Genomic DNA, 27,224 nt, shown 5'->3' on the forward strand with positions numbered 1-27,224 from the left:
TTAGAATTACAGTTTTCTGGGTTTGAGATCTGAAGGATTATTTTTATTGGTGAAAACCAACATTTGAAATCTCACGTTATATGTCATTTTTGCTTACGGCAGACGCATTTTTAGCATAGTTTTGCAGTCTGATATTCTACGGAAACAGAAGAATGAAATATAACGGAACTTCATTCAGAGCCAAATACTTACTCCTCTTTAAGTCTCCGCTGTTCTCTGTAAAACTCCTCCCTAGAGAGAGGAGGTGCTTGTGTCGTTGGGATGGCATTTGAATGAGCCGTTGGTACTGGTGTTGGTACCCAAGGTGTTGATATGTTTGCTGGAGCTGGGGGGTATCCCGGTGGGGGGACAGTGTACCCAGCAGGTGGAGGCTGACCAGGTGGAAACTGAGGAGGAAACTGTGGTGGAGGTACCCCCGGTGGAAGAGGAAGTGCATGGGGAGGAGGAGGATACAGGGGAGGAGGAGGCACGGGCACAAAGACTGGTGTTGATGCTGGCAGTGTTGGGGCCTGAGTCCTTTGTGTACGGTCACTATGCGGGCGTCCTCGGTTTGAACTTCTAAAGAAACCCAAAAACACGTTGTCACTGAGTGTTACACTTGCCCCTTGTTCTCAAGAGAGAAACGTGAAATGGATAGCACCCCTCTGCAGTAACTGCCCATCCTCAGTCTTACAGCCTACCCAGTCTAAACTGTTCTTTTGCTCCCCCTCAGCACTTCCGGTTCAACAGATCCTCCCAAGAGCCCTCCCTGTCACACACAACACTTACCACAGTTTTCCTCCTCCAAGCCTTTCATGAACATTAGTTAATCTGCTACTGCTGCTGTTTTAAATGCCTGCCATCCAGCATCCCCATCACAACTGCATTTCTTTTGTACACTGGCATTTTGTAGATGTTAAAAAAGGATACCTAGCACAGTATGTCTAATACAGACCTGTCAGGGTTTGGATTTCTCTACCCTCTGCCTATGGCTTGCAATTCAAAAACTTGAGGGTGCCTTCAAGCAATCTAAATTCTGCTGCCTGGCAATTTGAAACCCCGGCTCTCACCCTGTGCTAAAAACTACCTATTTTAGCCCAATGGCAGCTAATGATGTTGATGTTGGTACCTGCAACTGCTGCAAATATGCTTAAAATGTTTTGCAAACCTACTCCACATATTCCTCAGCAATTATGGAGTCAGTTGTCCTGTAACATCTCATTTTGCTCCCTGCCTCCTTTCAATTATTTTTAAAATTGTTAATTTACTAAGTTGTCCGAGGCTGATTTACCCTGTTGAAATGAATGGGAAAGTGAAACTACTCACTAACTGGGGTCTGTTATATCCCCAGCAACTTATCAAAACAGGGTAGGTAAAATAACTTTAGTGTTCAGCGTACTGGAGTACATCTTCTGTCCAGTTTTTCTGTACATTCCTGTGTGTACAAAGCCCCAGAACGAAGTATTGCAGGGGTCCACTAAATCACAGGAATGAATCTTATCTTAAGCAGTTAATTCTCCTCTAAGCTGGCTTTCAACACTGATTTATCATTTGTAAGAAAAAACCTACTAGGCCTTGCTTGGGTTCTAGTTCATCTTCTCTTCTGTTAAAAGTTCAGTATTTCATTTATGCATCTCTTCTGTTTTCTCCTCTAGGGCTTACCGATAGCTCAAAGAGCAGTTTGAATAGACATTGTAGGGTTCAATGTATCCCCAATAGCTTTTGGACTAGATAAGAGTTTGTATTCAACTGTGTTGAGTTGAATAACTTCCACTTGTGAAACGGAACTTCCCTCTCTCCTCCTCATAAGCACCCCCAATATCTTTTCCCAAACCTGCCATGGGGTATTGGGGAACTTCCAGAGCAGATTCAGGGGTGGGGCTGCAGCAGGAGGAGAAGGTCCATTGCACAAGCAGAAGTTGTTTCAATCATGCAATGTCTTCGTTGGATACAGCTCTATTTTTCTGGAATGCAGTATCGATAAAAATTATTTTTTATAATAAACTGGAGTTATTTTGAAATCAATCATATTTATTTCTAATCTAGGACTTTAAAGGTGTCCCCGGATCCCAATAACAGTTTGACACTTTAAAAAATGGAGTGAGGTTAGAGTGTTGCTCGATACCAAGCTAGATCCTTTAACCAGCAACTTTTAAAAAAGCCTCTCTATGCATATCAAGCTGTTTAATATGCTTATCATGTTCTAAACTTACTACCTAAGATACAAAAAATATGTTTTGGAGGTATACTTACGGCTCCCAGCCTGACCTATTGCCTGCAGAGCGAAGAGGATTAGTTCTCATCGGTTGACCTATGTTGAAAAGGGGAAGAAGTTTTATTGCTTATTAAATGTAGATGGCAGGCCTATTGTAAAAAATAGCCAAGAGCAAAGTTGTACCACTTACCCATGGTGGGTATTGAATGCCCATGACAGCCCATCTGTCCTGGCAAAGCTGGCTGCCCAAGCACAGGAACCTGATAGCCCTGCAGAAAGGAAGAGGAACAGAGTTAGACTGTGATGCTGCTAAAATGTGCAAACAAGTTTAGTTCCAAAACAAAGCTTACCTTCTCCTCCATCACAGTATTAATTGACAGTGTGGAAGGTGGCTTTGAGTGTTCTGAGGCAGTCACTATAGCAGCAGCTGGTCCAATACCATCGCCCTCACTGCAGAGAAAGAGGCAAATTCAAGGTTAGGAACTACTAGGCAAGAGACTGAAAACGAGAGACTGGGTGCTACAAAGTCATTCTGCAGACCCTGGAGGTAGTCATATTCACAATACTTTAAAAAGGTGGGGAAGGGCAGGCAAAACAAATCAACACACATAATTAAATGGTTGGGAGAACCTCTCTATGAAGAAAGTGTTTTGCGGTTAAACAGATGAGGTGCATATATCAGAAAGGAACTGTGCTATGACTAAGTTTTTCAATGAGATGTTAATCTGCCTCATGTGGTGTGGATAGGCTCCAGAGAACCTTCCAAGGCATGGTTTCAGGAGAATTGACATGCTATGGATTCACCAGGTCCCTCCTGCCCTGCCTCCCATTCTCCATTTCTTGTTTAAAGTTAATCAGTTTGCTGTGATATCCAAATTGGCAATTTATAGCATGGCATGGCTCTTGAGGACTATCTGAATTGAGCTGACGGCCGATGAGAACATTGTAGTTTGAAATTTAATCAAATAATACAAATAAAGAGTGATTATTGCTTTATTGGATGCTTGCAGCACCCAAAGGAGAAATTCTTGAAATTCACTAGGATATTCTCACAGCTTCACCTAGCTCACTTTGTCTTTTAAGATTTCAAACCTAAAATTTTAAAAGGCAAAATGTGATAAAAGCATAGCAATATGAATCAATCCCTGGAGATTGAATGAAATTCAAAACAATGTAGTAACTCATTAAAACATATAAGCATCATTTCCCTCTCATAAGAACACTCAATTTTAACAGGCCAAAAGCAAGCATTGGACTTGAAATACCTTACTTTGGATTTGATTTCTAAGAACCCCATGTAACTTGAAAACTCACTGCCAGCCTTAGAAAAGTTACTAAGACATACAAACACACTCAAGAACTGGCAGTCAATCCTTCCAGGGAGATAGGCATACAAATGGTTAGACACAACACCACCAGAGCCCAGGACAGTTTAAAAGCGAAGCCAAGCTGTCAATCTAGTGGCCTCTTTCTACAAATCAACCTACCGGAAAGGTCCTTCTGGCTTGTCAGCATGAATTCCCAGGGACATTGGTGCAGAGACCTCACTAGCAGATGTGGTGGCAGAATGGCTGACTGACAACGTGGCTGTTGAAGATACTGATTGGCCAGGAGCTGATGACAAGGTGAGGGATGCAGGCGTATGAAGAGGAGCAGAAGTGGCTGGAATTATGAGGGGATCCTGCTGTCTGGAACCTGTTGGCCTTTGTAATGAAGGCACATTCCGCTGAACTACCGGTCTAGGTGGCTGGGCCTGTTTGCGAAGTCTTTTTGTGTAGCCAGTTTCATTTTTGAAGTTATTTACAGCCTAGAGAAGAAAAATCACCAGTCAAGAGAAATGATTAAGCATATCAAAGCTTCCCTAAAATTGCATCAAAACACCTGTGCTACTTGTTATCAGGCCTGGTGAGGTCATAAAAAATCAGATCTTGCTGTGGATACCTTTACTGCAGGAAAGGACACAGCATGTGGGTCAATTTCTTGGGTGGCAGGTCATGGAGGAACCAAACCAGCTTAACTCCCACCCCATCTCATCCGGGCAAACACAGTGGATCAGTAAGAATAAGGGGGAAAGAGATGTACACTCAGGCATGCAGAACTGGATACAGATAGATCTCAAGTTACCTGGCGTAAAAATTTGTTGGCAATTAACGCATCAGGAGAAACATCTGTCTGATGACAATTTGGGCAGGTATGTTCCTCCGATTCTAGCAGTGATGTTCTGATACCTGTGAATGATTTTTCAATGCCATGTGAAATGTGTAACTGTTATATAAATCTTCACACTCTGCTCAATGGTACACATGTACTAGCACAGCTACTAAGACTGCAAACAACAACACATTCCAGAAGACTTCTAAATGTGGATGTACTGTAACTAAAAGGACACTGCAAAGGCTACAAAATAGTAGATCAGTACAGAAATCTAATAGCATGTCCCAAAGCTGTACACCCACTGCAGTCCCATATGCCTCCTGAAAAGCCGCTGCTCCAGAAGGGGGTGGGTGGTTGTCCTTCTAGAGGCATGGAGGTGCAGAGGGAAACTCCAATGCCTGAAAAGGAATGTCCTTGCTTTATAAAGCATTCCAGGTCAGAATTTATGCAAGACAACAGTTTCAGCTTTTTTATTATGAATATTATTATTAATTGCCTTCTTTTGTACATCAAGATGATGTACAAAACAGCTATAATCTACAGAAAATAATAGTGGATGAAATTGAAAACCACACAAAATAAGCACCCATGGCAGAGCCTTGCAGACCAAAAATGTCTTCAACTGTTTCAAAAGAGTGCAGATAGCCAGCTCTTGTCTTATCTCAAGTGGGATGTTGTTCCATAGAACAGGTGCAACTACACTAAGCCACTTTTGAGTTACTGTGGAATGGGCTTTTGATATCTTAAGAGTGTATCATATACCCAAAACACCAATGAACTTAAGGAAAAAGTAGAATTCTGTGGGTCAAAGGAAGAGTAAAAATTTTGGTTTAAAAACCCCAGTCCAGTTCCTGCCTCTTAAAAAAAGTAATGAAGCAGTCCAGGTGCAAGTAAGTACCCAACACTTTAAAGTAAAAGCAACCCTTCTATTCTCCTTCTCAGGTAACGCTAGAGGTGGGAAAACCCAATCAGCCTTGCTCTTCTCCCATCCCCTTCAGACACACAAGCCAGTTCATGGAACTCACATTCATCACAGTAGCTGTTTCCACAGCAGGGAATGACCACAGCATCAGTCATTATATCTTTGCAAATCAAACACAAAAGCTCATCTGGAATAGGGTCATCTTCTTCTGAGGAAGACGATGGCTCCTCTGGCAGGAAAGGGGGCTTCTCTTTCTTTCCTATAGCATAAGCAGCACTGAAAACACAGACACACATCTTGGTCTTAAAAAGGTGAGACAATAAATGATGTTAAGCATTAAATATGTGTTTAATATTTATTATTATTTATTCCACTTGTGTCCCACCTTTCTGCCCAAAGAACTCAACACTACAATTCCCAGCACTCTTAACAAGCTACAGTTTGTGGATAGAAGTAATGTTCTGTTTATGGTGTGGATTTGACCCAAGTCACAGGCCTAGTCAAATAAATACTATATTCTAACAACATCCTGCCTTATATTCAATGAACTCAAGCAGTTTACAATTTCAAACCAAAACACTGGAGGACAGAATCAAACCAGAATTATCAAAGAGAATAGTTCCAGGAGAAATCAATAAACAGGAGGCTTTCCCTCTACTGCAGCAGCAAAATGGTAAAACCAGGTGTTTGTGGAGGTGTTTTTGAAAAGCAATGTTTTTGTCTGATGCTGAAGACATTGTCTGATGCCATAAATGAACTGTCACAAACACTCACAATTATTTCTTATTATGACATTTTTTTGTTTTTTTTTAAACAAATATGCTGTTTACAATAAATAAGATTCCCTAGTTGCAAAGCTCTAGCTAGGAATATTGAACGTTAGAGACAACATTTCTGTTCTAAAGGTTCTAAAGACCTGCATACTTACGCATCAATAGTCGGGATGGCATATTTCCCTGTGTTTGTGAGCATGGCACCCTTGGTATTAGGGTCCTGCACCTCCATCATGAAACTTCGGGGAATTCCTGTGCTCTTTTTAATCCTGGGAACAGACTCGAAGTTTTTGTCCTATCGAAGGGGTAAAAAACACAAAAGATCTCTCTAAGCTCTAAGGGAAAGATTCAACAGCTTCTCCAAACAGAACCCCTGCCCAACACAAGCTTCTTGGCTTGTGTTGAAACAACATTGTTCAGGCACATTGTTCAGGCACATGAACTTTGCAGCTGCACCAAGGATGCTATTTAAGTCAGTCACATCCCATTTGAAGCATGAAAGAATTGAACAAAATTGTCTACTGCTCTTAGAATGTTTACTGTAAGCTAGCATTAAGAAACTACTTTTCATAGTGAGCAGTGCCCCGCAATAATAATCCATGACAGGTAGCCCTCCCTCAACCCCACTGATCTTGCATTACTGGAGTCAGTGATAGAAATACAAGGTGGCACTAGCAAATGGATCATTGAAGAGACAGACACAATCTGAAAGTGGAGAGAAAGAAGGACTTAACAGGATATTACACTCCCCCATATACAATAAGCCAAGGAATAAAACTTTAATTTTCTTGCTACAGGTTTAATGGAGGTCTATGAAAATAAAGATAAACAAGTTAACACTAATCAAAACTTCCATTCCACACTCCCTTACCCCATTGGTCGGGCAGTTCTTTATGTAATGGCCAGCTTTTCCACAACGAAAGCAAGTGTATGTTGGCGGAGGCGGACCCAGGGGTTTCTTCATGTAACTAAAAAGGTGTAAGAAGAGAAGTGTGTTTCTTTGCTGTTTTGCTTTAATTAAGAAGATAGTAAATCTGTAAATTTTTCCAAAGTTAGCTTTTTAAAAAAATTGGTTTGTGGCATGCTGAAGACTTACTTGATTGGATCATATTCGTGGCCAGACTGTGACATCATAGCTTTAATTTTATCTTCTTCGGAAGCATTGGCTTCAGCCAGATTGGCGGTCTGTTCAATAGGTAATCATTTGACACACACATTAGAAACACATTTAAGTCCATCCAGTCAAAGACAAACACCACTCATCCAATCCTGTAAAGAGCAGCACAAAGCTAACTGAAAGTTGCCTCAAAAACAGCTCTTTAATATCAGATTGTCTTGAAGATGTTCCAGGGAGTCCTTATGCCATTACATGATGTTTGTGTACTTGCTAACCTAAAATGAAAAGATAAAAAACTCTGCTGGGGCATTCTAACTAAACCTTAGGTGCAGTTTGTATCTTATGTAATGGCTTGTGTAACTGCTCCAGTTTGCCGTGATAAATTTAAATGGTCTGGAGTTAAGTGTTCTGAAAGATGCCTTCTGTAATACTTACAAGATAAAAGGCATTGAGCTGTTTCCTTTTGTAAAGTGATGCTGTTCACTACTGCCTCAATTTGCCATATAATGCTATGGATTATTTATGCTTAAAATATTTAAAAGGACAATGTCATCCTGAAAACTGAGGGTTCAGAAAGCCCAGCTAGACCACCTTTAAAAACTTGGGAAATGGGCTTGTTATTCCCTTTCAGATGTCTTTAATAGGAAAATGCCTGATTGCAACTGAATGTATAAAAAAAACTGCATCGCACCAACGCACAAAAAAATTCAGACAAAATAATTTTTCCCAACTGGAATTAAAGACAGCACAAAATGTTTTGGAAACACAACTTTCAAGATGACAATACCCTTAAGGTGCAAGCCCTAAATGTGAGGCTCCCTTTTGAGCTAATGTTTCCAGAAACTTGGTACCTGTTAGGATGGTTCATTACACTCTATAAACAGATACAAGCAGGGTCTAAGGGACTGGTTTACTAACTGTTCAGATATTCAGTCACTTAACATTCAGATCAGCCACACATACTTTATACATTCATCCACAAAAGCAACCAGCTAGTTTCAACATTTTATTAAACAGTTGATTAAAATACATATTTTTTCTTAACATTCCAGATTAACAACTATTAAATTGTTCACATTTACAGAAGACTATTTTACAAATACTGAGCTAATTTGTTTGAACCCAAACAGTTTTACAGAACACATCCAATAGCACAAAACATTAGTAGGAATAGACCAAAATTCAAATATGGCATTTAATACATAATAGGAATAAAACAGAAAACTGTTAAACACATTTCCTCTATGCAAAGACTCTGTGCATTGAAGAGGTTTTAAAGCAAGTAACAGTTTTCAACTACTTTATATTACAAAATAGTCAGAAATACTTAAGTTCTCTGTAACTTGTATACCCCTTGGACATTTTTTCACACCTCAATAAAAATAGAACTTGACATGAGCTTACAGAACTGAGGACAAATTTAAGGACAGCACTAATGGAAACCAAACTAAAGCTACCTTGCTTGACTTAAATTTTGTATTTGCAAATGCACTTCAGAGTTTCCCAACTTTACTAGATAAAGTTTTTCTTGGAAACACATAACTTCAGTCTTTATTCACAAAGGGAACACAAATGTATTAGGTAACACTGCTTAATAGGAATTTTAAAGAGCAGCTAATTTACTTGATGAGCGTTATCACTAGTGCTTTCCCAGACAAAGTTACACATTATTGAGCAGAAAATGCAAGCAGTTTCATAGCAAAACAAGGCAGATACAACAGTTTCAGAAGGTCACATTTGCTAATATGCCACACATACACATTGGTATATTCCTATAAACAGTTACATTTACGCAGTCTGTGTTCAAACAAATTAGTTGCATAGCTGCTGCCCACTGCATACACTACAAGTGTACAACTTTTATCAAATTTTATGCAAATTATTGCACTATCACTGGCTTTGAATGCAGAATCCCAAAATTATCATGTAAAGTGTCCATGTGATAGGGAAATACTTCTATTTTGGCTGTCACACCGAGAAATCCTAGGAGTCCATAAATAGCCAAAGTATTAAAATTCTTCTTTGTGCTATTTTTCCAATGCAAAATTAATGGAACGTATGAAAGAAACGATAAAACAGCTTCGGAGGTGCTTCTTCTTTGTGTCTTGAAGATGAGTAAAACGGCAACATTATGTTGAGGCTGATAAGGGACTCCCCTTCTATCTTCCCATACTGGGAACTACTCTTTACAGGATAGTTATCAATAAATATACACACATTTTCAATGTTTAGGCTCGGTACTTTTTACTAAAAATGCTTTGCACTAGTAACAGAAATTAACCAGATAAGGATCACAGCATAAAAACATTGAAAATACCAAGCAAGCAACAATTTATTTGGCTATATTTGACAAGAATATATGTATATATACCTTTGTAAGCTGGGCCAGAGAAATAGATGCAGAAGAGTCATCAATCTGTTCATAAAAAATTAAACACACATTCAAGTTCCACAATCAAAATGAAGCAAAATATTTAGCCTCTACTGTGTTATTAAGATCTAGTCCTACAGAGAGGCATTTTTTCAAAGTAATGAAGCCTTTGGCCAAAACATATCATTGTCTGTACAGTTTGTGCAGTCAGGTATACATAATATTCAGTTTCACAGGAGAGCAACTAATGCTGCACTCACTCAATGGAATCAACTCATCAGGCTTATGTTCAGAGATCAACATAAACAAGCCTACATTTTTTCACAATAAAAATAAATTGCTTTTTCAATAGTTAAAAATCTTCATTCTGCATGTAATAGCATGCTGTAGTAGGTTCCACAAAGCAGTCACACAAAATAGCCAAATATTTTCCTATATTAAAAAATATAAAACTGGCAGATTTCAAGCCTCTGGAAACTTGTTAATGCTTAACTCAAAAAAGCCAATGTCGATAGCAACAGGGTACTAATTAAATGCTCTGTGGCAGGAAAAGTGTTGGAATTAAGTGCTTAAAATATTTATATGATTCTCAAATTACGGTACATTTTTAATGGAAACTATTGAAATAAAGAGGTAACATTTAAAGAATTTTGTTTGTAATATCTAAATCAGTAATGGCAAATATTTTTCGAAGTCCAGGGATCAGTTCAGGAACTTGATTTCTAGCACTGGGCTAAACTACAGCTACTGTCCATTTAAGAGAAATGGCATAATATAGCAAGAAATCAGACTTCAGTGCTGTGACAAGTCTTGGGATGCTGCTCAGAAAATGAACTGAAGCCCCCTAAAGCAAAAGATTTTATTTTGTTGGAGGTGCCATGAGTGTTAAACCAGATTGTGTAGATCAACTTTCTTTCATTTACTGTAGAGCAGTAGCCTTCACTAACCTGGTGCACTCCAGATGTTTTGGTGTGCATCAGCCTCAGCATCCTAAAGACTTGTGCATGCAAGGGCTGCATTTGAACTAACTTTGGAATAAGGCGGCATTCAATACCAGAAATACAGTAATGAGATAAGATAGCTCTTCTTGTGACATAAGGAATAGGACTCTAGCTACTACTTTAGAAAACAATTTCAATGAAAACATGTATTGCTTCTCATGGTGGTATCTTGCTTGAAGGTACCAGGATTGGCTCTCAAGCGCTTACATGCCTGGCGCCAAGTAAATAAAGCCACATTTTTGAGAGGCTAATCCTAGGATATAACATTCAACGTTAAGTTTTAAGACACATTTTAAGTAGTGCCTACAGGTAGCTCTGAAGTGAAAGCAATCAGAAATATAACATCGTAAAACACTAGCATTGTTTTATGGTCTTCAAGTGTAATGCAAAAAGTTGCTGAAGAAGAAAAATGGATTTATGTTAAGATAATAAAACACACATTTCCCTTCTAACTCCCAACATTTCAGGTGTTTGTGACTAGTGTTACAATAATGTCTGCCTAAAAGGGGGACAGTGAAACATGGGGTTAGGCAGATAGAAGCTAACCCTGAAAAAGAATTAAGCTTGCCTCTGTGGAGTTCTGTAGGACTCTGTTTGGCAGGACTGGAGGAACATGCTCGAGTCAATAGGTTTCACACTTTGCCCAAAGTTATGAGAGTACCCCTTTACTTTCTCCTGCTCAAGTGAATAGCTGCCATTCAACCCCACCAGCACTACACTTGGACATCATTAAGAGTGGATCCTGGTCACCATTCCTAAAGCTGGGTGGCCAGCATCAGCCAACGCAGAGTTATTTGCAATGACCTCATCTCCATAATGTCCCACCAATCACAATCAGAGCTATCTGACTACTAACATTTTTTGTAGCTTGAACTATGCAGCAATTTAATTAAAGCAGTATACTCAAACACAGCTTTCTAAAGGCAGCCTTTTCAAGAAAATGAGTTCATAACCTGTATCATGGCAGTTATTTTTGTGTGTGGTAACGGGCTGAGCAGGTAAACTGAAGAGCTTAACAGCTCATCAAGTGTTATTTACTGTAAGCAGCTGCAGCCATATGAAGCAAGTTATGGAACATGGGCACAGAGGTAATATTTCCCATGGAAAGCACTGAACAGATTACAAGCAAAGCATTGCCTAAGAGAATAGGGACAAGGGAACACACTGCATCCTGGCCTCTAAAATACCACAAGCAAGTGAATTTTGGGTCTCCTAGTAGTTGGAAGTCCTCTGGCTGCTTTCATTCCTTTAATGCTAAACTCTTTGGTCTTAAAAGTCATCAATTCCAGTTGAGGTTTCTGTCAGTCCCCTGATTTCCATTCCTTTGCATGGCCACAAACAGCTGATTCACATTTCACACCCAGTCAAACCCATGCCCTACAATGAACTCAGAGCGCCACAAAAAGCTAAGAAAACCCCAGAGCCATGGCACTAAGGATCATGTTAGATCCAGCCCTGCACATGATTGAGTTCACAACTTCCTAGATCCCAAGTTATTTGCAACACAGGAGAGGAAATCTGTGTGTGGGACACCTTGCCTTCTTAGGAAACCTGACTTGTGGAGGCCTTGTCAAGAACATTAGCAGTCTATATTAGATGCAGAAAGCCCACCCAAAAAGTTGCTGTACTTTTTGGATACTAAGACAACAATCAAAGAGGTACTACTTTGGGGAATTCTTGACAATCCAGAACATGTTGACTTTTTTAGACTACAGAAACCTGCACTCTATACCTCTCAGCCCAGTGCCAAGCCTACAGTTTTTCGCTTTGTCATATACCACATGGAAGCACTAAAGTCTCCTCCCCACCATCTAGACCAAGTTTTCCCAGAGCACTGAACACTTCACACAGAATTGGAAAGACCTATTTCCAAAAAGAATTTTCTTTTGAATTCTCAGTTGACATCTGGGCAAGACAGCATAGCAGATGAATTATGTAAAGGAACTAAGTGTTCCGCCTTAGCTTTAAAGCAGGCTTTAAACAGCCACCCTCTAGGCCAGGAAGTAGTAATCACCTCCAGGTACTTACGACAGGGAAGCTTAAAAAAGTATACACCCATCACCCCCCCACTTTAGAACGCAAATAAGTTACAATGTGGATAAAAGTTTGTAGGCTAGCAAGTTCTGTGGACCTGTTTGCAAGCCTGCTTTAAAAAAACACATTTAAAAAACATTTGATCAAACTACAAGAACTACCCAGATGTATAATAGACATGCCAGGGAACACAATATTCTAAATGAATGTTGAACTTTATTTACGAACATATAGTCGTGTTTATATACATACTAGCAAAGAAAAGGACTGCTCATGAAAAAAGAATTAGGTAAGTGTAGCTTACACAAATCCACTATATTATGTATTACAGCAGTCATTGGGTCACTATAAATGGGAAGCAGTTTTAAAACATGTATGACGAGTTGTCAAATGCAGCCTATGGTTTAACATTTTGAAAGGCTACACAAAGACCAAACATTTCTAGTTAACCATGATTTCATCAATATTCTCACTGGTCACCAAGACCAGTAAATCCACAAAATAACTTTTTGGGTTTGATTCTTCTAAAAAGAAAGCCAGCTACACTTAAACAAGTACACTTAAGATATGCCAAGCTGAAAAATAATTAGAACTAGGTTTGCATTATCTTAAATTAAGAAAACCATACTGAACAGAATATGTGTTAGTACTGGCTAAAATTAATACACCAGAATCAAACAAAAATGCTGCCAATGTTATCATACACAAACAATGGTATGCTACAGAAGGATTTACTAGAGTATTCAATTTAAGAGTTTATCTAATATAAAATAACATTAAGGAATTTGTCTGGTGAAGAGGAAAGAAGTAAGGCAAGTTATCCTCAACTGGGAAGGTTTCTTAAAAAGGTAGCAGGACTTGTAGCTGGGTTGTTATGCCAAAATATGTTTCCTGTATGTTGACTACTGTGACAAATTTAAATTATGTGCTTGCTCACAAAAAACCGGAAGCAAGTGCAGGATACCAGTTCTAGATGGTTTTTTAAAAAATTCTTATTGCTATTGGAAGTCGTGTGCAAAGACTGTGTATGACAGGGTACATTTATAGCTGCATAAAACTGCTCTTGATGTTTCAACATGTGCCTGAACCCCAAGTTAAAAGGGAAAAAAACAAGTTTAACACTAATGTGGTTTTTGACAACATTTTCAAAAACCATAAAGGGAAATACTTAGAACAAAGCCTAGGTGATACAATGCAATAGTGGCAAAAAAAAGATACACTCCAAATGTTTTTATTTCAAGAAAACAAAAAGGCACACAACAACCTATACAAACATATAGCTACTAACTAGAGACACACAGATGTTGAACAAGGTAATCACGTTTAGCAGTGAAACCCTTATCTTACATGATCTATAAATGATCATACAGTATCTGTACAACACATAGTCATACAGGAAATAATCTTGCATTCAATATGCAATACAGTGCGTCACTTTGCACAAGTGTCAATATTCACATTAAAATGATCTGCATTGCTTATTTTGCTATACTGATTCAAAATACATTGTATTTACAATATAAATGGTTCTCTGTGAGAAATCAATGTAAATTAATATTTAGAAAAGTATTTTATTGCTACATTACTTTAAAAACATTAAGTGAATGTGTAGAAGGAAAAAAGTGTGATATTGTGTTTTTACATACTGCTTTTGAAGTTCCACTCACTGGATCAGTTCGACTTCTAAAAAGAGAAAATAGAGAATGTCAGAAAAACAGTAATGGCATATAGCACAAAACAGAGGAAACCTTAGATACAAACCGTATGCCTGTCTAGGGAAGCTTTTAATGTTTAACAGACCACTGTATTTTAATATTTTGTTGGAAGTCGCTCAGAGTGGCTGGGTAAACCCAGCCAGATGGGCGGGGTATAAATAATTATTTTGTTGTTGTTGTTGTTGTTAGATTTACAACTTTTTACCCATTTCATGAGAGACAGAAACTGCACAAAGTTATACAAAAGGTCAACTCCCCAAACTGTGAACAAGGAAGCTAACTTGGCCCAGAGAGAACTGTTTAGAGAACAGTATTAATCAACTGCATCTCCCGCAGAATAGCCATCATAAAATGAACACACTTAAGCTTGATTCAGATGTAATGGGAAACCATGGTTTTCTGCTATGTGCATAAGCTATGGTGAGCCCCTCCCCTTCTTTAATGCCTGTGGGTGAGCAGAAGCACCTGCTTTTATACAAAGCACAACTGTCCATGAAATCTTAACTTCGGGGAACTGTGTTTAAACTAAGGTTTGTGATAACAAGGCAGGATTTGAAACTGCTAGCTTCTTCTCGTTAGAAGTTGTTTAAGTAACCACAGCCTAGATGTTACAGAGAACCACACGGTGCTTAAAAGTTACTGATCTCCTCACAATTGTTAAGGAGTGAGTGCATGCAAGTCCAAAGCCAATGTCTGCATAGGGCCTTATACCACATGCCTTACATATTTGTCACTGAAAAGAGTTTAAATGTAAGCAGCAAGTAACCCAAGATAAAAGCAATTTTGTATTTTTTTAAAAAATTCTCTGAATCCTGCTATTTTGTTGTCTCATTTTTGAGGTTGATGTCTATCATGTTTATTACGGGGAAAGAACTAATCCTAACCATGATCTCTGGTGGTACAAAGCGAAGGCCACAGGCACACATTAAGTTAAAACTACACATGGGGTGAGGGGTTAGTACTGCACACTCAACTAGCATGTTCCATGGTGTGTGTGTGAGGGGTGGGTGGACAGATACCAAGGAATGGAACTCTAAGCAGAAAACTGGTCCTTGCACCAGGAATAGTATTTTTCTGTAGGATGAGAAAGCAGGCTGCTTAAGCGAGCATTGGGGTGGGAAGACAGGCATTAAGTGCCTGAATGGTGCAGCAAGAAATTTTAGTGTTGGCCTGGCAGGTGGGATGGAGTAGACACCAGACCTGGCCTCAGCAGGCAGCAAAAATTACACTCAAGAGTTCCTGAGGATATGTTTGCGATACATTTTACCCTACAAATGTACAACATCTTTACCATAAGCAACTCTTGCAAACATAAGCAAATGTGCTCTGTATTCACTTGACTTTAAAGGAACAAGTCAATGTTCACTCTAGAGTATATTATGCTTGAGTGCTAACCCATCATACCTATGTCAGCTGTGTGGAAGGGTGCCATCCAGTTACCAAGTATCAAACCTAAGACCAGCTCAGCTGGTTAAAGTGTGGTGCTGATAACTCCAAGATTGCAGGTTTGATCCCTGTATGGGGCAGTTGCATATTCTTGCATCACAGGGGGTTAGATTAGATCATCCTTCCAACTCTACAATTCTATGATTCCCTCTTTCTTATTCTCCCCCCCTCTCACACACAAACACACCATTCACATGTTATGCTATTGATGGCTGAGAGGTGATATCATGAACTACCCCATGCTATGACAAATGCACAAGAGGACTAGAACAGTATCTGCTTAAAATATTCAAAACATGATCTTCAGAAGCACAATCCACCAGAATCTTGCCCTGCCCAGCATCCGCTGCTCTTGCTTGCTTCCACCCAATTCCTCCCCAAAAGGCAATATGAATGAGTCCTGTGTCCAGGAACTCCTACCCACATGTAGAATGCAGATCTCATTAAGCAATCCGTAGACAAGCCCAAACTCCTATAATGAAAAACCAGTCCCAAGGGTTTCTCTCCTCATCCTGTCTCTACATACCATAGAAATTTGTTTTCATCATTCAGCTCAACATTGTCTGATCATAATTAATGTTATAATGCATCATAATGTGAAAAAGCCACTCCTTTTACAATTTAATCTCTATCATCCCAAAGTCAATCCAAACATAAAATATTCTATCTCCAGGAGTTGTTCAGAATTGAACAACAAAGAATCAGAATTGAACAACAAAGAATCAGCCCCACACTCAGGATTTCAGTCTAGTTTATTTTCCAAATTCCAAAACTGCAGGAACACAAGTCTATTCACTGGAGAGGAATAATCTACTTCAAGTGCCTCTAAGTAAAAGAATGTAAAAAATTAAACAAGAATAGATGTAGGGCTAATTCTTGGGCACAGCTGTTTAAGTTGGTCAGCTGAAACGTGTGAAGAGGAGGAAGACCTAGATGATCAAGGGTCTGGAAACCAGGCCTCATGAACAACTATTGAAGGAGTTAGGGATGTTTAGCCTGGAGAAGAAACAGTTGAAGAGTTGCCACAAGGAAGATGGAGCAAATTTGTTTTCTGCTGCTCCAGAGTGGACGATCCTAACCAATGGATTCAAATGACAAAAAAGAGATTCCCCCAAAAAAGAGATCCCCCCCAACATTGGGGGGGGGGGGGAAGAAATCTGATGGTAAGAGCTGTTTAATAGTGGAACAGACTCCCTTGGAAGGTGGTAGACTTCCTTTTGGAGGTTTTTAAGGTTGGACAGCTGTGATGCCAAATTATAGGGGGTTGGACTTCATTCATGCATGACCCTCAGGGGTCCATTCCAACTCCGATTCATCATTTTCAAAGGACTACCAGAAAGGGCACAGTATAATTTTAAAGTATTATTCAGTAAACAAAATAACCTTTTTGACTTTATTGTCCCTCTCTCACCAAACATATCAAAACACATAACTTATTACCAACTAGAAGCTGGATGTGCCTAATTCACTCACATGGAACTCAAGACTGCATGGGTGGGGGAGAGGATTCTGATGGAAATCCCCAGCAAACTAGCAAATAGAAAACTGCTTTTCCTGTAACTTCTGTTGGAAAGTGTAACTTTGTCAGGAGAATAAATAGGAATGTAACTGCCATAGACTGAAATGGAAATGTGCAACTTACATATGCTGGCATGGTCAAATATGACAAAATGAATTTGCATGCATGTTTTTCATGTAACAGAAATAAACTATGTTTCTTGCATCACTAAGCTTCTACATGTTCGTTAGAACCCATATGTTTATTTTAGTACTTGGAACAAAAAAAAAGACACTTACATGACATATGTTTTGCTTGTACATTTTACTCCACCAATAGGAATTCTTCTGACAATAACAGATGAGTTCTTGGGAATCAGGGCATTATCATCAGTATATTCTAGGAAAGGAGAGAAAAAACACATGTATGCTAGGTTCAGAATAAAAGAAAAGAAAACCAATGTGGAATTTTCTCAAAATAAGCCACAAAACCCTGGGACTTTTCAGCAATTGTAACCATTTGGGATCATTAATACTTATCCCACAATTACTGAAGTAGCATTTAGTGGACCTTGGACCACTTTCCTTAATATACCCAAGACCTGTAGAATGTATACTAATGGAAATGTAATTTATTAGGACACTGGCTAAAAGCACAGTATGACAGGACCGTATTTAGCATCTTTGGGATAGTTTTAAAATGCTAAATGGACCCTGCCAATTAAGAGTGCACTCCAGAACAAGGATTTCATAGGGAGATATTTAAAGAAAAAGATAACTTATGTACAGAGTGGTCTGGAACTTCACACTGCATTGGGAATGCACGCTCTGTCTGCAACCCTATACATGTATACTCAAAAGTAAACCCTACTGAGTTTATCAGGTAAGGGTATATATGTCTGCAATATATATGTCTGCAACCTAAGTCTATGAATTTGTAGTCTAGTTTGCAAAGTGTTCCCAAGAAAGCAGGTATGGCAGTTACTATAGCACAATGATCTGAGGTGGCAATTTCACTGGACTCACCCTTTTGGGAATACTGAAAAATGTTCTATCTCTTTTTGCCAAAATCACATAACCAAAATGTTAGCTTGTCCTTGTGAAAGGTTGCAAAGAACAGGATGTGTTAATGTACAAACCACAAGTTTAGTATTTGGATTACATGGATCTCCCTCCTATTATAAAAGGTTTATCTAATAACAGTTATAGTTGGAGGAGATTCACTGAAATGAATAAAAACAGCTATCTTAGGTCCAGCAATTCCAATGGGTTTAATCAGAGAGGGAGTTAGTTGGATTCCACCCAAAATATTTAAGCCACCCAACCCCATACATTGAAATCATACCCCTATTTCTTTAAAAAGCACCCAGTTATAAAATGATTAACACATGGCTCCATAGTTAGGATGGGTGCTTACAACTAACTACCCCCCACCAACCTGGAGCTGCTAATATCATTGTGCCAATGTGGATGTTTTAACACACATCATATATGCATGGGCACAATAAGCTAACAGTGTGTTTGGTGAAGATGTCTCTGATTTTCCCTGGACAAGAGCATAAAAATGGCAAGCATAACACATGACTGAATTTCCCAGGGACCTGGTGGTTGTTTTTTTAAAAACTCCAGATAGTTCAGCAACTGAAACAGCTATTGTCATAAAAATTTAACTAGCTGACATGAAAATTAATTAAGGAATTCACTGTACAATTCTCTTGAGGAAATAAATGGCTTGTGTTCACACCAAGAACTTGCCATAGTTTACTTTTCAACTTATTTTCCCAAACAGTCTTTCTACAGCAATTCTGCCGGAATTATGCACACTTTCCAGGAATTAACACAAAACTTGTGTAATAGTACACATACTTTGTGGGGGGAGGGGGAGGAAAACAGGGAGTGTGAGGATAAATGTGACACAGCCTATTTCCCCCAGGATACCTGTCTGGGGTGCCTTACTAGATGAACTACTATAACCTTGCTGCCTAATAAACATTAATCCAATTGCCTAATTCAGTCCTGACACATCTAATCTACATTTACAGTGAACTCTCTCAGTGGGGTGCATGCCATTTTCAGTGAGCAGTTAGTTTGGAGCTTTTTGTCTGCACACGACAACCTCCGGGACTTGCCTTAGACACACAATGCACATACATGCAGGACAAACACTCTTTCTTCCATAAAGTCTTGTACATATGAGAAGCTTTTGTGGCAGTCTGAAGTCTGCTTTTTTGCCATGATTTGTGGTAACAAGCACAATGTTTAAAATGCACATATCCTCAGCAGGGCCAACATGACTTGTACTTTCCTAAAGATTCACATAAAGACAGTCTTGGTCCACTTTTTAGCATGCCAAGGAGGTTACTGAGATGAGTGTTGACATTATCAAAGTCACTGTCCACCAGGCATACCACCAATCAGGAAACGAATCGTATCCAGTGTATTCACCCTAGGCTGACATAAGCCAAAGATAAGGAACCTGTTTCCTCCAGATGTGGGAGGACTAGATTTCCAGTCACCCCTGACTATGATGGTTGGAACTCATGGGAGCCGGGAGGCCAACAATACCTGGAGAACACAAGTTCCCTATTCCTGACATAACTGTTACAAAGCACCCCTCCTCATCCTAGGCTCTTACAGAGTGTCCCTATACTGTACCAATGGTGAAATCAGGAGATCGTAAATCTACTCAAGCAGCTCTATTCATACACAAATTCAGTATGTATGTTTTGACATAACACCATATGCCACACCATCAGGCAACAAGGATAATAAGATTTTAACTAATTCAGAGGTAAGTAGGCCACCAGTAGCTATTAGCCATGATGTAACTGCTTAAACAGTATGTGGAATCTTGGAACTGCCGGAAACTGGGAGTGAGTGGCTTGGAATGGCTCATGCCAACAACTGTTTATCACGCACTTCCTCTGACGCATCTGCTGCTGACTGCTGCTACAGACAGACACCAGCTAATCAGGCCACCTGAGCCTCACTTGCAGTCAAAACAAAAAAAACCTGAGGGGCCTTCTTAATGGATTCAACAACTTCTGATGGATTCAACTATGACCAGATACAAGCCAAGCTCTCTACTTATTTATCTACATATTTTTCTAGGTATTTATTACATATTCAGGGAAGCAGTGTAAAAATTTTGTGTACCACTCTGGTATTGGAATGGGAAACTAAGTAACACTGATGAAACAAGTTTTAAACTGTTTCCCCAATTCAACTGTTACCTTTAGCACACTAGGTAGTGTTGGGGAAGCATGTGCTTCAAGCTGCTGTAAGGACTACTGAAGTAACATAGTGTTGCAGGCACAAAAGTGCTATATAATGTAACTTTAAATTGCTTACATGAGTAGTTGCATTCTTTATTGGCCATATACCCTTGGGTCTGGGGTGGTGAGACCTAGAAGATCACAAGACTAAAGATGCTACTACCTTAGTAATTCATCTCATCACATACAGGGCAACAGCTTGACCACTGGCTACCCATACACACACCAATCTATGAAAGGAAGGTAGGTAACGGAAAAGGTGTACAGTGGTGTGAGCCCTCCAGATTTTTAGGAACACAACTCCCATAGTTTCTGACCCTATGCTTGCTAGGGCTGATGGGAGCTGTTCTCTAAAACATCAGGCTGGGGATGGCTAAGAGTCCTGGACAAAGACTAAGGAGTTCCAGGTTCAAATTCCCAATATTGCCCACAGCTTAACTGTGGGCCCTCACTTTTCCTATGCCTAGCTCAACAGTGGAGCATTTGCTTCGTATTTTTCCCTTTGTATTTAGCCTGTTGTAGAACTGGGGGTTAGTTTTTGCTGCCCAACTCACCAAGGGACTCTGAGTTCCCCAAGTCCATAATGGGTAAGATGGATGGAGGCAGGATCCAGTGAAAGCAAGGCAGATCTTTATTTTTCTGTTATAACAAAGCCACTGCCTCATTGTAAGGTGAGAGATCCAGAACAAAGATGTGCAAGCCCCTTTAAAGACTTTACACATTGCCCAACCCCTTAGCCAAAGACCACCCTAAAAACATCATGAACAAGGAGGCAGTCTACAACAAAAAACTGAGAGAGGCTCCTCTCCTGCCTGCCAGGATACCTAATAACCCTTTAACTAATTGCATTACAGTGGAACCTCGGGTTGTGGACGTGATCCATGCGGGAGGTGACTTAGCGCTTCTGCACATGCGTCGAAACCCGGAAGTAACCTGTTCCAGTACTTCCGGGTTCAGCACATCCGTAACCCAAAAAACGCACAACCCGCAGTGATCGCAACCCCAGGTATGACTGTACCTGGGCAGTCTGACCATTCTTTTGAGATGGTAAATACTTTAGTTCTTGAATCCAGGTCACTTCCTATTCATACACAAAATACCCCCTTAAAATGGGATTTGAAGGATTTGGAACTGAAAGAACTATTGGGAAAGGTTTCTCTTCTAGTATTAGGAGAGCCAATATAGCTTCTGGGATTGTTCTGTGTGCTAAAATAATGAGCAATTTTCTCAGGAAATATTTCCTAAATTTTGAAGGGTGAAGGATTGGTTTTCTGTGGAGTGTGTGTCTGATATGTGTGTGCATCCTAAAATTTTATAACAACCCTTGCACAATTTTAAAACCGGCACAGTGGAAAACCCCAGGTTCACACTTTGGCGTCTTCGGTAAGGCTGGGAATTTCCCCAGTCTGACTGACATCATGGGGAGCCTCTGGCAGCAGTCTTCAATACTGTCAGGCCTGAGTCCCACCAAATATGCACTGGGAAACCCACTTGGCACTTAATATCTTAGATCAGACCATGACCCAGTAGTGGGTCCCAACCCTGAAAACCAAAGGTGTCAATGATACCAAACAGGCCCAGTGGCCTGACTCTGTAGAAAGCAAAGTGAAAGCATGTGAAGATAAAGACCCATACACTTTGGAGAAAAGATGGCCTGACAACCCTCATAAGGGAAGAGCTTTCTGAGTCAAGGATGTTTGTCACTCATGCCCCGATTTAGACCGTGGCTGCATACATCACCATCCATACATCTAAAGCACATCTCCACCCCTCACAAGGCCACAATTCCCAGCCCCCGGGATTATTTCTGCTCCCTGTGTGTGCAAACGTGCCCTTTAAACCCATGTTGTTGTGTATGTGTGTACGCATCATGTGGGTAAGCACTTCGCGTGCGGGGGGGGGAGCTGGATCGCGGGTGGGTGGGTGGGTGTGCGCGCGCCGTGTGTGAGGGATGCTGGTCGTGTCCCCACAAGAGAGAAGGAAGAGAAGAAAGCCAAACGACGACGACACGAGAAAACAGCGCACGAGAGCCGCCCGTCGTCGTCCTTCCTACCTTCTTTGGTCTGAGCGTTAGTGATCTGGAGGTCGCAGTCGCCGGCCTTGAGCTTCTCGCGGCCCATGATCTGGCGCTTGAGGTCGCAGAGCGAGATGTGGAGCCCATCGAAGGTGACCGTGTCATACTTGAGCTTCGAGGAGAACTTGTAGTGCACGCAGGACATGGCGGTGGAAGGGAGGGAGGGACGGGGGGGCGCTACGCGGGTGGGGGATGGGCAGGCGCCGAGACTACGGCGGCGGGCGGGGAGGGAAAGATGCCTCGAGGGAGAAAAAGGGCCGCGAAGGGCGTCCTCCCGTGTGAGGCGGCGGCTTCTTCCTCCTCAAAGGCCGCCTCGTTCCGCCATGGTCCAACGCGACGGCAGCAACGGCGGCTCCCGTCAGGCGTTGCGCTGGGCCGGCTAGGCCGCCATCATGGCGGCGGCGGCGGCTTCCTAAAACACCTCTCTTCTCCTTTTCTCTCCTTCCTTCCTTCTTCCTCTTCCCCGGTCTCCCTCCGCTCCTTTTCTTTCTCCTTCTCCTCCTTCGTCGTCTTGGGCCTCGGCCTCCAACTCCTTCCCCTCACGACGCCGCTACCGCTCCTCCGCTCGATGGGGTTTCCCGGGCAGCGACCGCAGGGGCTGAGGAGGGAGGGAACTGCCGCTCCACGCACAACAGCAGCGCAAGGCGCAGGCGGTCCCTCCCCCCTCCCGGGTTACTGGTCTGCGCATGCGTCACAGTGCGCCACCTTCGGCCTCACGTGACCCTGCGCATTATGACAAAGGAAAAGGGCGGGGGTGGCAAGCAGGGAGGGAGGGCAAAGAAGGAAGGAGAGCGGTGCTTTCCGGGCTTTAGCCCTCCGCCTCCTCCTCCTCCTAGCCTTCAACTCTCAGCCGCGTGATCCCCCGGGGCTCCTCCCTCTTAAAGGTGCAGGCAGCAAGGGCACGGGGTGGGGGGCCCTTCTAGGAGAGAAGCCGAAGATGGTGGATGGGGAGGAGGGGGCTGGCTTTGGAGGCACGCAGCCCTCTTGTAGCTTTCAAAGATACATTGCAGGATACCTATTTAAATTTCGCCCTGTCTATTGTTTATTTTATATAAAAGTCTAAAATATGGAATATACATATTTTTTTTAAAAAAAATCAGTCCAATATATGAAAAATACGTACAAGGATACAGTGCATATGTTTAGATACAAGGATACATGAATTGAAATAATGGACTAGTGAAAGAAAGCACAGTGAGTGGGGAAGCCCAAATCCTTGCCATAAAGAAGGGAAGTACCTTTTGTTGCAGGAATTTATGTATGGGGGGGGGGGTTTGCACCTCCAGCAGATATCATGCACACGCAGCCCACTACCAAAATCAGCACAATCACTTTTGTGACTTTTGTCATTTGTCCCCACAAAACATTTCATCACAGTTTCTTCCTATCTATTCAAAGGGCCTTTGCTGCATGATACCAAATGTAAGAAAAAACAAAAAAAATCCTTCCAGTAGCACCTTAAAGACCAACTAAGTTAGTTCTTGGTATGAGCTTTCGTGTGCATGCACACTTCTTCAGATACCATCTGAAGAAGTATCTGAAGAAGTGTGCATGCACACGAAAGCTCATACCAAGAACTAACTTAGTTGGTCTTTAAGGTGCTACTGGAAGGATTTTTTTTGTTTTTTGTTTTGACTATGGCAGACCAACACGGCTACCTATCAGTAACTGGAACCAAATGTAAGAATTCACTGATAAATGTGTCTATGTACTGGTTCACTGTGTTGTAAACCAAATCTGCCCTTTTTCCCTTATGGGGTATCCAAGAGCCCATACAGAGTCCTTACGAAGGTTCCCTATTGGTAGGAGAAAATAACAGAGGCCAACCAGAGAATATTGAGAAGCAAAGCAGCTAGTAAGCTTGATCTTTATTGATCTGTGGCAACAGGGTGCTCCCCTCACATGCAGGAAAGGAGGAGGACCCAGAAGAATGGCTCACAAGGCGTTATATAGACATTTTAAATTCCCTGCTCTGGAGCTCAAGACCACCCTTCCATACATCATACATACATCACAGAAGGGGTGTAACCCAAGACCACTCCTCACAAACTTATCTACATCACAGAAAAGGTGTTGTTGTTTTTCCTAGCTGCCAGGTTATCTGATTGCCTTTCCTGATAGTCTGTCACCCATTAAAATGCTGATTACTCAATTCCTGAGACAATGGGAAGGCTCCCTGACCCCCCTCCCTCCTTGCATATTAGTTTGTAACAGAACAGAAGGATTTATTGCCACTGAGTTGACCCACAACCTTACACTCAGTGGCTGTGTTCACATGGTCAGTTATTGGCTTAATATGTGCAAGTTTTATTGCATGATAAGAGTATGTGTGGGTGCTGCACACTGGAGTCCAGATCCTTTGCTGCTCATGCTTCACTTCTGCCTTGCCACAAGCAGGGAAACCTAACCAGGAAGATGCAGCTAACCATCATTTCTTGCTACATCCATAGACTAGATGACTCTTGGGGTTCCTTCCAACTCTATAATTCTGATTCTATTTTATTGTGCTGTGATCAACTAAGACCCTGCTTGTGCAAAGGTAGGAGTGAAAGAGCGTTGGATGGGTGCAGAAAGCACCTGCATGGCTTACAAAACCAGGATTTGATCGGGCAGACATAAACACAGCCAATGTGGATGTTCACGGGATGCCCCCTTGTGGCTCTCCTTCTCTACTGCAGCCCCTGGAACCTCACCACTGTGCTAGGCATTTGGCAACATTGGAGAGAGAGGGATGGAGCAAGCACTTTGTGGAAGGATGTGACATAATGGCTCATAGTAGCAAGATCTTTTCAATGAATATACTGTTGCACACCTCTCCACTCTCTGAGCAGTGTGAGATTTCAGGGGTTCCAGGAGCTTACCCAGGGTTCCTGTTTCATTTTAGAATGAGGCACAGCGGAGACTGCCGTGTCTTTATGATAGGTGGTGTTTATTTACACGTATATACAACCTGAACCAGAGGGGTTCATAGCATTAACACCCAAAAAGGGTTTTTTCTCCCAAAGCTGCAGCCTCGGATTCAAACAGAAATCAAGCATTGCTCTGACTCTCTCTCCAACTTGTTGCTTTACCTCTAGGTCACATCACTGCCAATTCTCAATTCTAAACTCAGGCTTTGACCTTATAACTATCTCTCAGTTGAGTTGCCTTCTTGCTCAGAGCCCCCTTTCCTTTGTTTCATAATGGCCCAACACCAGTGCTATTTTTCTAGAAATAGAGGTGCCAGAACTCACCATGAACTCCTCCCTTGTGCTATTATAATGGCCATGGTGCCCATCTGAGATGTGCCGGAATTGATTTCCACTGAGTTCTGGCTGAAAAAAGCCCTGCCTGTCACCCAGGTGATCGCCTAAACACAGGAAGCTAGTCTGGGTTATATTTTAACCCTTGCTGGATTCAGGGGTTAGAAGGGTTTCACATACAGCCTACTTCCTCCCCCCAAACTCATAACAATACTTGGTTAATTTTTAATTCAGAAAAGTTCCTGGGCTTAGATGTTTTTATACCTGAAGGAACAAGAAAAATCTATAGGGAGACCACCCTCCACCAACTCTGAAAGGGTCCATTTGAAATGGCATTACATGCTGGAGATGGGAAATGCCACTCTCTCTGAAATTTGCCACTCTCTCTGAAATGCCACTCTCTCTGAGATTTGGCCGATGTTAATTCAGCAGATGTCACACAGGTGCCAGCACACCTGGTCAAGCATCAGTGGGCTCCTCTGCTGTGCTTCAAACTGCATAGAAGCCACTTGGGCAATTATGCAGTGTAAATTAAATTAGCAACAACAACAGCAACTTTGTGCTCTCTTACAGGCTTGGCAGAGAGAGAGAGAGAGAGAGAGAGAGAGAGAGAGAGAGAGAGAGAACACTGTCTAGGGAGAAGGACAAAAAGGAGTAAATGACAAAAGTTGCCAGGGGGTGCATAGAAGGAGGGGTCTGCAACAATCCTTTGAAGGGGAGGAGAGGAGGGAAGACTCTTTGCTCAAGACACAAGGGGAGAAAGTAGCCTCCCGAGAGGCCTCCAGCCTCCAGGAAAGAGTTGTGATGTCCCACCGGAGCGGAATATTCATTTTAATCTTATTTAAGGAGGGTGGGCGAGTGGCAAGAGTCAACGTGGCCACTGAACCTTTTCTGGTCACTTTGGAGCATACTGGCATCCATTCTGACTGAGGACCCTAATTCATAGCTACTTATATTAGAATCTGTAAGTGGCATTACAGAGTGGCAGGCAACAACGCAATTAAAAAATACAAGGCGAGCTCAAATGGTAAAAAGGAGCTGTTATGTGCCAGCAAATACAGGCTGCACAATGCATGTTGATTTGAAGCTGTTGTACAACAAACATCCTTCTCCAAAGGATCAGACTTTTTGCAGCAGGGAAATGCCCTGGAAAGTGTGGGATAATAGCACTTGCACATCTAACATCTCTGCTCACAAATCAGAATGAATGCTTATTAAATAGTCAACACGGTCTGTTCTTCTGAAAACGGGTCAGGATGAATGCTCAGAAACCAGGTTGTCTAGAGGTGCATCCCACACTTCATGGGATTACAAAACAAAACAAAAAACAAAACAAAACAAAACAAAACAAAACAAAACTTTAATTTGAAACAAGCCCCCCCCCCCAATTGTGCAGCTGTTCTTTTCCA

At 41.3% G+C, this 27,224-nt stretch overlaps 1 protein-coding gene across 2 annotated transcripts; it reads right to left on the minus strand.

Moving 5' to 3' along the window:
* Positions 1–188: 188 nt before the first annotated feature.
* On the minus strand, positions 189–23,414 carry LOC310831458 (E3 ubiquitin-protein ligase RBBP6-like; the record flags this gene model as incomplete). Of its 2 annotated transcripts, XM_083712004.1 has the most annotated exons (14): positions 22,553–23,414; positions 17,525–17,624; positions 14,213–14,249; positions 9,532–9,576; positions 7,140–7,228; positions 6,915–7,011; positions 6,199–6,338; positions 5,374–5,546; positions 4,319–4,422; positions 3,682–4,001; positions 2,545–2,644; positions 2,385–2,463; positions 2,233–2,290; positions 189–558 (listed from the first exon to the last, which is right to left on the minus strand). In XM_083712004.1, the coding sequence occupies exons 1-14, from the start codon at positions 22,716–22,718 to the stop codon at positions 189–191; spliced, it is 1,878 nt and encodes a 625-aa protein (XP_083568130.1). In that variant the 5' UTR covers positions 22,719–23,414. The 2 variants fall into 2 exon arrangements, with proteins under 2 accessions (XP_083568130.1, XP_083568131.1); XM_083712005.1 differs by lacking the exons at positions 189–558; positions 2,233–2,290; positions 2,385–2,463; ... (6 more) ...; positions 7,140–7,228; positions 9,532–9,576 and having other exon boundaries at positions 12,763–14,249.
* Positions 23,415–27,224: the final 3,810 nt, after the last annotated feature.

Source organism: Podarcis gaigeae (genome assembly GCF_964106915.1).
Source record: "Podarcis gaigeae genome assembly, chromosome: 14".
NCBI classification, from domain to species: domain Eukaryota; kingdom Metazoa; phylum Chordata; class Lepidosauria; order Squamata; family Lacertidae; genus Podarcis; species Podarcis gaigeae.